Raw genomic sequence first — 10,110 nt, forward strand, 5'->3', positions numbered from 1 at the left:
GACCCACAAAGAGTGATCAAAAAGGAAAACAGGGAGAAAAAGAAATCTCTGTTGGTCAGGGTGAAGCTGATCCCCTGTAGAAGCCACCATTTCTCTTCTGCCACCTCCCTTCTCTCTGGACTTTGCAGTAGATGGGACTCCCGGTATCTTCCCCCAGCTTTGGAAGTCCCCATCCTTCATTCGTGCATTAAACACATCTCCCCCCCCGGATTACAGCCTGAATGCCTGTCTGCCCCGCCGCTGCCACACACCAACTCCATCACGTCACAGCCCAGGACTGCCCGGCCATCGCTGCCTTTGTGCGGGCAGCAGCGGGGCTGGATTAGCCCTGCACGCATGAGCGGGCTAACCCCGCCGGCTGGGCAGCGGGATTTGCTGCTCCCCATCTCCCATCCGTGCCCGACAGCCCACTCTGAAAAGAAGACCTCAGCCTGCTGTCACTGCTAATCCCTGCGCACGCGGGCTGCTGGCCAGCGGCCCCTATATAGACCCCTCTGACCATGCACTCGGCCGGGTCTGCGGTGCGGGGGCAGGCGAGCGGGATGGCATTGCGGGTAAGCACTGGGGACAGGACCTGGCACAGCCTGGTCTGTCTGAGGGGTGACGGCGTGGGGTCAGGTGGTGGTTAAAGGAAAGTGGCACAAATAAGGGCAAGAAAGGCAGAGCAGAGCCAGAAATCCTGAAAGATGTGGGGATACTAGTTGCAGTACTGCTCCTCTGTTTCAGTCCAGTCCAGGCTATTGCAAAGCTGTGAGCTTCATGGCTTTCAATAAAGGACAATAGGACAGATTTTTCATCTCAGTTATACCAGGGCTGGTCTGGGGTAATCCTGCCCTGATGGCAGCACTTCTGGCTTGGAGGTTTTAAGCTGAGACCAGAATACAACCCATGCTTTAGCAGGGGAGACTTGTGCTTTGCCATCCATCTCCGCTGGGACAGCCAGCAGCAAAGAGGGAACTGCTGTTTCCTTTGCATGTGGTGTGTCTTTTGCTGGGGTGGTTGTAATGATGACAAGCTAAGGGTCATGGCAAGGCAAACCTGGCTGCTGCCATCACCACTTGCTGTTTGAAACCGTATCACTAGTTCCATCAGCTCTCTGTGTTTCACAGGGTTGAACACTGGTGTGGTCAGAGCCTTTGAATGACCATGTGCAGGTTCCTAAAGCCACCCTCCAAAAGTAGCCGGGCATGAGGGCATGAGGTTGGCCATCATCATGTCTCAGCTCCTGCCCCAAAATGTGCATATCCCAAAAATGCATTGGAAATGGGAAATCGTGGCAGAGAAAGAATCAGGGGAGTGAAAGTCCTGAGCTGTAGGGAGGGAGAGGTAGGCATGCAGCTGGCAGTGGAGATGCCAAGGCTGGAGAGAATTTCCCAGTGTGAGCATTAAGTTTGGGAGAGGAGGATGCTCAGAGATGCAAGATCATTAGAGTGCTAAAAAACGTGGGGTGAAATGGCAAGCAGTTCTTATTAAAATGAGTTATTTAATAAAACTATGAATTATTCAAAAAGGAACATTTTCCAGCTCATTTTATGCAAGTTTAACCTTGGAGATGGGGGGAGCGGCTGGAACAGGGGATCAGGCAGGAACTCGTGGGAAGAGTCACCCATGCGATGCTGGATGAGGACAGGCTGGATGCCACGTTACACCCATTCCTTGATGAGTCCTTGTCTTTCACACTCTGCTTCAAAGTATCACAAAGTTTTCTGCTTTGGATTTTGTATTGCCCAGGCAAGGAGAGGAGCAGAGCATCTTTGTGTCCTGCTCACAATGAACGCATTCAGGTTCTTTAATTTTTGCTCCCTGATCCCACACAGCTCTTTAGAAAAGACCTTGGGGGCAGCAAATCCCACCTCATCAACTGCATGTTGTAGCAACCTCATTTCTTACCAATTTAGAGCCCCTGAGATTATTTAGGAGTGAGAAAAAGGCAGGGGCAGAGAGTGTGCCTGCATGGGAAGTGGGGAGAAAGGAGAAGATGATGAGAGGGTGGGAAAGATGGAGAAGTGTAAGGGATGAGTGGGGCCGTGCACCTCTCCCACCTTGCCATGCTTCACCATCACCTCCTCGCCGGCAGTTCGAGGCCCTGTACCCAGAAGGGATGTGTCCCGGCTGGAGCGTCGTGGTCAAGGGTGAGACCAGTTCCAGTACGAGCATGTAAGGACACGCTCTGCTCGCAGCTCTCTAGGCTCGCGAGAGCCAGCAGCATCGCTCCACAGCTCTCCATCACTTCTTTCTCTCACCATCTTAGGTTTGAAATTAATTTGCTCTGTGACCCCGGAGACCAAATCGCTCTCCATTTTAACCCCCGCTTCTCCAGCTCCAGAATCATCTGCAACTCCTTCCTCGCCAACCACTGGGGGAAGGAAGAAGTTAATAACACCTTCCCCTTCGAAGCAAAGGAGCCGTTTCAGGTAACCCTGTGTCACCCCATGGGTCTCCTCAGCTGGGACAGGAGTGATCCAGCCAATATTGGGGTCCTCCTCATGGACCTAGCCCTGCCTTTCCTGCCAGCACCATACCTAATAACATCCCCTCTCTGGCTCTGTCCCCTGATAGTATTCCTGTTGTCCCCTGATTTGCTGCTGATTTACACCCAACTCTGGCACAGGCATGCAGAGCTCCAGCAATAATCCCTGGATGCTGCATTTGTTTTCACTTTAGGCTTTGCATTATCACCAGTTTCTGCTATCATGGAGTGAAGAAGTCAATTATTCCCTCCTTTTGCCCAAAATGGGGGTGAGCAGTGTGTGTGTCGGCTCTGGCAGGATTTGAAGTGGGTTGTAGATGCATGTGCCCAGATCGGGGCACTCACTGACATAGTGGCAGCAGGGTCCAGTGAGGATGTGTGGCCACATGGTGAACCTAACACAGTCTCTCTTTCAGGTTGAAATCTACTCTGACCAGGACTATTTCCACATTTTCATCGACGAAAACAAAATCTTGCAGTACAAGCATCGGCAGAAGCAGCTTTCGTCTATCACCAAGCTGCAGATTCTCAATGATATTGCCATTTCTTCAGTGGAAATCACCAAACGAGGTCTTTACTAGAGACCAGAGTTGGGACAGTCTCGCAGACCATTCCCCTTAAGCTCTTGATCCAGCTGGAGACCATCTCCTCCCCTTCTCCACCCAACACGTGCCATCACTGGCCAGGGAGATGGCAATGCATGTGTCATCATAGTGGAAGGGATGGTCGTTCCCATCGCATGCCACTAAGGCAGCACCCAGCCATGCCGCTAACTGTAGCCCAGATCATCGAAGACCTTCTGCCCCTATGCCTTAGGGTGCCCAATGGGATTTGTAGGTCTTATCATCTTTGCTGTTGGACACCCTGACAGATCAGGTCTGCTTCAAGTAGTCTGGACACCTGAATGTTACCCTGGAAATTGTGCCTGCCCAAGAGCAGGGTATGAATTAGTGCTAGTCCTCAGCTGACCGCGTGGTGAAAGATGTAATGGGTGTGGATGTTAGGGATGGAAAGGCACATTTCCTTCCAGGAGCTGGGTAAAAATGCTACCGTATTTGCCAATAAAATCAAACATGGAAATCCCTGCTGAGAAGTCCCTCACTGGGCAGATCAATCGAGTTATTCATTCCCTGCAAATCTCCAGGCACATGGTATGAGCAAGGGCTGGTGACTGTGCAGGAGGATACAGGCTTGTTTTTTGTGGCTTTTTTTTGGCACTGGCAAAATACTGCCTTTTTGCTTTGAGGGCTAACATGAAATGAAGGTCCTATGTATGTAAATCAGGGTGATAAGATTCAACTTGCAAGGTATTTCCAGAGATTCCTTTCATCAGTTGAGAGATGTTTGCTCAGCCTGAGTCCCGCCAACTCCAGGCCTGTTAGACAGACCCTAAGAGTGATGTAGTGGGTCAGAAAAGGGTAAAAGCTTAGAGACACATAAAGTCATATGGTCCCTTCATCATGCACCAGAAATGCAGCTGGACTCCAAACAAAAGGATCTGAGGAAATCAGGGTCTAGAATTTATGACAAGTTCAGAATGAACAAAGTGCCAGTGTTCCTGTGGATAGTCTCTGGCTTTTCTCTTTACTTTACTCTGCATTCTTGTTTCCTTCTCTCCTCTGTTTCAGTTGTCTTCCAAAATCAAAACAGTCCACTTGTCCCTTGCACCCTCTTCTCTTTTCCACCCTCTTCCTTGGAGTGCAACATATCTTCGACTCCTTGACCAGGTCACAGCAGACTAAAAGATGTTATTTGTACTTTGTTTTAATTAAGCGCGTTATAAGAAGCATAATGTCACAGTGTTAAATCTGAATAGGAACTCACTCCAAAAATGCAATTATAGCTGCCCCCAAATCACTACTTTGTTCTTCAGACATAAGACAGACCACATTCCTGATGCAAAAGGCAAAGATGATCCTGCCTTGCCAGTCCTTTCCATCAAGGAGAAATCATTCGGTAAGAAGTCAATCCTTGCCTTTGGGTAGGATCTCTGAAGGTCACAGCTTTGCTCCAGCCTTTTCTCAATGCTTAAATTGGCCATTCCCAACTCTTCCTTCCATTTATAGTCTCAAGGACTTATGAGGAAGAGATGACCACGTAGCCAACCACAACACAGGATGCCACAAAGTTGACATTTATGAGTCTGCTAAAAAGTTTATAATGTTTTTCCAGACCATAAAGAATACTAACTGGAAACCATCCTGTTCACGTGACAAAATGGTCCCAAATGGTACCTCCTCCCTCCAGAAAGAACAGAAAATATGGTTTGGAAATGGCCACGGTCTTGGTTGCAAGTCAGGAAGGCCGGAGATGGTGAGATTTCCTCTGGCATGGAATAAATCTGCCACCACCGTGACAAGAGTCGGCTCAAGTTCTGGTTGCCATGATGTAACTCAGGGGTTCAACAAACTTTACTCTTATGGCCATCCCTTCAGTAAAACAGGCACAAACGCAGACAAAATCAGGCCCGCTGGGATCTCTGTGTCATACATCTGATAATGCTGAACTGCATTTGAAAGAAATTGTTCTTTTTATTTGTGCTTCTTTGGGGACTGATAGAGACAGATCATTTTTCATGGAGGAAAAGTGATGAAATGATTTATAAGGGTAATACTTTGTACTTATATGGCCGCAAACTCCATCGATAGCCACTGTTGCAGAAACACACCACAATTTCATTGTTTGCCAGAAGTGAGCACAAAGGACCACAGACAAACAGGGCAAAAATATTTCAAGTACAAATAAAGAGATGCCACAAAAAATCAGGCAGCGGCAGAGATTATACCCTGACTCCTGAACATGTTCCCCCCAGCTTCTGCCAGCAGCTGATGTCACTCCATTACCATCTGTGGTGAGAGAGCCCAATTTCTCCTGACACATCCACAGCATTGCTGCTGGCTTCAGGATTTTATCTGCTCCTTCCTCCAGCCAAAACACTCCCAAGGGTGAAGGGGTCTTCAGAGCAAGAGAGGTCTGGGGAGCTACAGAGCATCTCTGGGAGGAAAACTCCAGGGCTGGCTGTTTATAGCTGTTTTGCACAGTTTTATGGGGAATGAGAGATGCCCTCCAAGTCTGTGACCCTCATCTGCCCCTTAAGGAGAAACTCTGGAGGAAAATGAAGCCCCACAGTTATGATGGTCAATTAAACTCTCAGGAGCTCAGGAGGGGGTTGGCACATCAGACTTGCACAGAGGCTTTGCATGCTGGTATTGAGGTGATCAAAGGGAACAAACCAATCCTTTGTCCAAATTTTAACCAGCTTTCCTATTCATGACCCGGAGTTTGAAACTGGGGAGAGAACTAAGCTCCTGCCCAGGGCTATACCTTGGAGAGCTGGAGACCTTTTGCAGGGGAAGGAGCAGAGGCAGCTGGGGGTGCAGCTCTGGGAGGGACCAGCACTTAAAAGCCCAACCTAAAGGCCAAGCTCAATATTTTTGCTGGGGCCAAGTGCAGCACGGGAGCCGGGCTGAAATGCTTCCAGGGAGAGACTTACTTCCATCTACTGCAGGACAGGATTGGGACTGTCCTAGGCAGGATCTGCTTATAAAACAGCAGCTGCCCTTAAAGCTTACACAAACAGGGGAGGGACACCTGAGAGAGAGATGTCCCTCAGGAAGCAAAGCCAGGAGAGGTGGTGACCTCCCATGTGGGCTCTCCCTTTCCCACTGATTCTCCTCATTTGGGTTGGATCTGCAAAGTTCAGTGAAATGCTCTGGCTTGTCCCCAGATCAATGAGGCGAAAATCAGGCTTGTGATTCTTTGTGCTTGAGCTGCGCCAGGACTCCCAGGGCCAAGGTCCCCTCTGGCAGCGTCATAGCGCTGCAGATCTCCTGCGGAGCATCTGCCGATGCACGATCAGAGAGCGCTCCTTGGTGTTGCTGACACTGCTGGCAACCTTCGCATACCCCAGCAGCAAACACCGGCAATTTCCTCACAGGCTGGTGAGCAAATGGCTCCCACGTCAGCGACAGTCACGTCTCATCAGCAGAGCAGCAGCCTGGAGACATGTGAGTGACACTGCCTCTGCCAGCCTTAGCAAGGGACACGAATATCAGACACTGGGTCTTGCCTTGAGATAGGAAAAGCAACGTGAAAAAGGGCAAGGACTTGTTGCCAATGCAGTGGGAAAGACTTCTAGGAAAGCACAAAAAAAGGAGAAAATCATGCAGGTTGCATTTGCCTCATACTCACTTTCTGACTCAATGCCTTCTTTTGTTTTTACATGACCATCCCTCTAAAAAAAAAAAACAACAAACACCAAAAAACCCCCAAAAAACCTTTGATGCTGGAGGTTTAGCTAATTACTCATAGCTAGAGGGCAGCTCTGGTGAAGAAAGGTAGAAGGAGGGCAGTTGTTAACCATTTAAGTAACAATTCCCTTTCTCTTGCCATTTCAATGCCCCCATGAACAGCTCCGGATGGACAAGAGCTGCGCTGCCGCAGAGCTGCTCACCTCTCCACTGATCCCAAGCAACTGTGCTGTGGTGCAGCTCAGTGATCCTGGACCCATGTCTATGGCATCTCTAATTTCCCACGTCCTCCAAGGCCTCGGTTTTCCCAACACATTGCCACAGAAATAGCTGCTAGAAGTGCAGACCTTATCAGCAATGACTTTCTTCCTTACATCTCTGAGCCCTTATCTAAGAGGCTGCTTATTCAACAACAGGGGCTGTCAAACTCCTTAAATGCTCAGGAGTCACAGGTGTTCGCTGGCAGGACTTGCAGGACTGAGGAACATAAAAGGCAAATGTTCAGCCTTTTTCTGAAGAGTATGAGAAAAAAAACAGGAGGAAAGGAGGAGTAACTCTCAGTTCTGGCTGGGAAGAGGCATTTCTGAAGCACCAGGCAGCTCCAGATCGCAGCTAGAAAGGAATCTCTGCTGGAAAGAAGAGGAATATTTCTTTTATTGCATTTAAAGAGAGCTTTATAAAGCCATTTTAACTCACAGCATCTCCATCCAGAGCCAGCTCAGAGAGGAAAGTACACCTCCCAGCCCTGATCTTGCATGCATGGAGGCAGGTACCAGCTGCAGACGTTAAATGCAGGCTGGAGAGGGATTATTTTCTGAAAGAAAGGATCTGCTCTAGAGGTTGAAGACTTGGAAGCTGATGGTATCACTTTATTTGGCAGCTGTGTTATTGTATATCACTGCTGCCTAAGGAAAGGGTGACAGGAATTAGCCTGATGCCCAAATTTGCTGGCCCTCCAGTTCTGCAGTCTGTTCAAGACCCTCTTGACAAAGCTAGATGCAATCTATCATGTTATTCCTTCAAGCTATATGAACATAGCTAGCCAAATCTCTGACTTTGCCAGAGCACAAGGCAACAGCCTATGGAGATCAGGATGCTTTCTCTGCACCGTCACACCATTGTAAGGCTGTCTGAGTCTTATAAAGTACTTTACAACCGTAGGGATCCAAGTAAACTATAAAGAGAAGGAAGTATCATAACACCCTTGTGCAGGTGGGGAAACCAAGGCACATGGAGGAAAGAAGCAGAGCAGAAAAGGAAGGAGGGAACCAGGTGCTTTTGCCTCCAGCCTGGTGCTCTCACCCTGCAGCTCGTGGTCTGGCCATGTAGTCTAGGGGTAGGTTTGTCTGGGACTTTTCATGATCTATCAGACATTGCTCTGAGCCTTAATGAGCTAACAGGATGCATGCTGAACCCCTCTACAGCCTGCAGCACAGCCCAGGTCACACAGACAAGCCAGCTCGTCTTAAATGAGGGATCGGGGCTGCTGAGGAGCTCATTAGCCCAAGGAGTTTTCCATCCCTCTGTACACAGATATTGCTCTGGTCTCAGCTACTAATCAGCATTTTTCTAGCTTGTTTCATGCTCCAGCCCAAACAACAACCAAAGAGACACCAACATCCCTTCATTTTCTTCCCCTTCCTTGATACGCCACCTGTCCAAAGAAAGGCTTAGTAATTGCTGTGTGATTTATCACACAAAAGCTTGCTGGTTTCAAAAATTGGGAGTAAAATTGAGGTGCAGCTATTTCACCTTCTAACCTCCGCCTTCACGCTAAACTCCAGCTATTGTCAGCTTTCATTTCTTGAAGTTGCTCTGTGCTGTGAACACACACTGGAAGCAGAAAGACAGACATGGTCAATGGTGATGAGAGGGCAGTGATTGTACTTCCAGTAAATTGCCCGAGTCTTTCCAGATGAGTCACAGCACAGAGAAAGGTGAGGCATTATTACTAGAGAAAAAAAGTTTGCAACTGATCCTGACAGAGTTTAACAACCTCTCAAAGCCTCTGCCTGCCTCATTTTCTACTAGTTGCAGAGATTCCTTCTAAAAAGCTGCCCAAAATAAATAACAGCTCACAGAGTGGGTTTTTCCCCCTTATCTTGTCAAAACACTGGAGTAGGCTGCTGGAGAGCATTCAGACCCAGGATCACATCTCTCCCTGCCTCCCAGCTGATCTCCTCTGGAATCCACAGAGCAGAAATCCTAAGGATTTCCTGATTAGAAGTATAAAATATAGGAAAGCTTATTTTTAAACACATAACACTTGATCACCAAGCCCTTGTTGCAAATGTGCTCAGGTTCTAATTCTTATTGCAACCTGATCCCAGGCATATCCGCTTTGTGACAGCTACCTGCAAAGCATCACCTAGGCTGAGAGTAAATCATCTTGCTCAGAAAGACAAACTCCCTCCTATTGTATTCTCTGAAATCTTTATCCCCTCCCTGACGCTAGCAGATCTGGGCCCTGAAAGTGCTTTTCTCAGAGCCTTTCCTTCCTGCCTCCCTGCATTTCCCCTCTGCAAGCCTCTGCAGCTGGGAAAAGGCAAACAGTGGCAAATTTAAAGCCTTTGTCAGAGACTTCCCCCAGATGGCAATCAGCTGATGGAACGGAGAAAGCTTTGTCATCTAAAAAGCCCTGTATTAGCCTGTTGCACCTGGGTATAGAGCACCAGGGAAGCAATATTGTTATGCAAATCTGGCAACGTGCAGGTAGCAGGATAGAGGACTGACTGCCTTAGCAGCCCCTGCTCTTGATACTGTTTTATCTGTGTCCCTTCTCAGTAGTATCAGTGACAAACTGCTTAGACCACTAGAGTTACAACAGGGTGAAATGGAGCCCCACAAACCTGATCAGACCACGAGGTTTCCTCAGTTACCGGATCTGCTTGATTTGGGCTTCACCTTCAGTCTGGTTCTAATTATTTCTCCCCAGGGTTGATGGTGCCTGTATTGATCAAGAGGGTGAGACTACCACGCAAAACATGGACATGGAGAAAAGCCCACCATTGCTTCAACTGATCCTGGGTCAGGGCTCTGGGGAGAGAAGGGCTGGGTGCAGGCAGTGTTAGACGGTTGCTTTGCGTGTCAGCTGCCACCCCTGCTAAGTCCTGGCTTCTCTTAACTTCTCAAAGACCTGACTTGGTGCTCAGTATCACTTCACAACCTTGTGCATAAATTTGGGCAATGAATTAGGGATCCATAGCACTGATTTCTCCTTAAAAAACCCCACTTTGTTGTGCAGTGCATCTCCATTTAGTGACTCTCCTTTTAATGAGATAGGGTCAAATTCATTTAGTGTGGTCCTGTTTTTAAGCAGGGTCGCTGCAGGAGGAACCCCCTACGTTCAGCCCTGCGTTCCTCAGCCTGCTACTTGCCTGCACTTCTGCA

At 48.4% G+C, this 10,110-nt stretch overlaps 1 protein-coding gene across 1 annotated transcript; it reads left to right on the top strand.

Annotated features, from left to right (window-relative positions):
- Positions 1 to 542: 542 nt before the first annotated feature.
- On the top strand, positions 543 to 3,051 carry GRIFIN (galectin-related inter-fiber protein). Its single transcript, XM_072878576.1, has 4 exons — positions 543 to 554; positions 2,078 to 2,157; positions 2,252 to 2,414; positions 2,887 to 3,051. The coding sequence occupies exons 1-4, from the start codon at positions 543 to 545 to the stop codon at positions 3,049 to 3,051; spliced, it is 420 nt and encodes a 139-aa protein (XP_072734677.1).
- Positions 3,052 to 10,110: the final 7,059 nt, after the last annotated feature.

This window comes from Ciconia boyciana, chromosome 13 (assembly GCF_034638445.1).
Source record: "Ciconia boyciana chromosome 13, ASM3463844v1, whole genome shotgun sequence".
Taxonomy (NCBI): domain Eukaryota; kingdom Metazoa; phylum Chordata; class Aves; order Ciconiiformes; family Ciconiidae; genus Ciconia; species Ciconia boyciana.

Excerpts from the sequence above, each read along its gene's own strand:
- GRIFIN (XM_072878576.1), top strand. Across the intron at positions 2,158-2,251 it reads ACCAGTTCCAGTACGAGCAT|GTTTGAAATTAATTTGCTCT; the intron begins GTAAGGACACGC and ends TCACCATCTTAG. Across the intron at positions 2,415-2,886 it reads AAGCAAAGGAGCCGTTTCAG|GTTGAAATCTACTCTGACCA; the intron begins GTAACCCTGTGT and ends TCTCTCTTTCAG.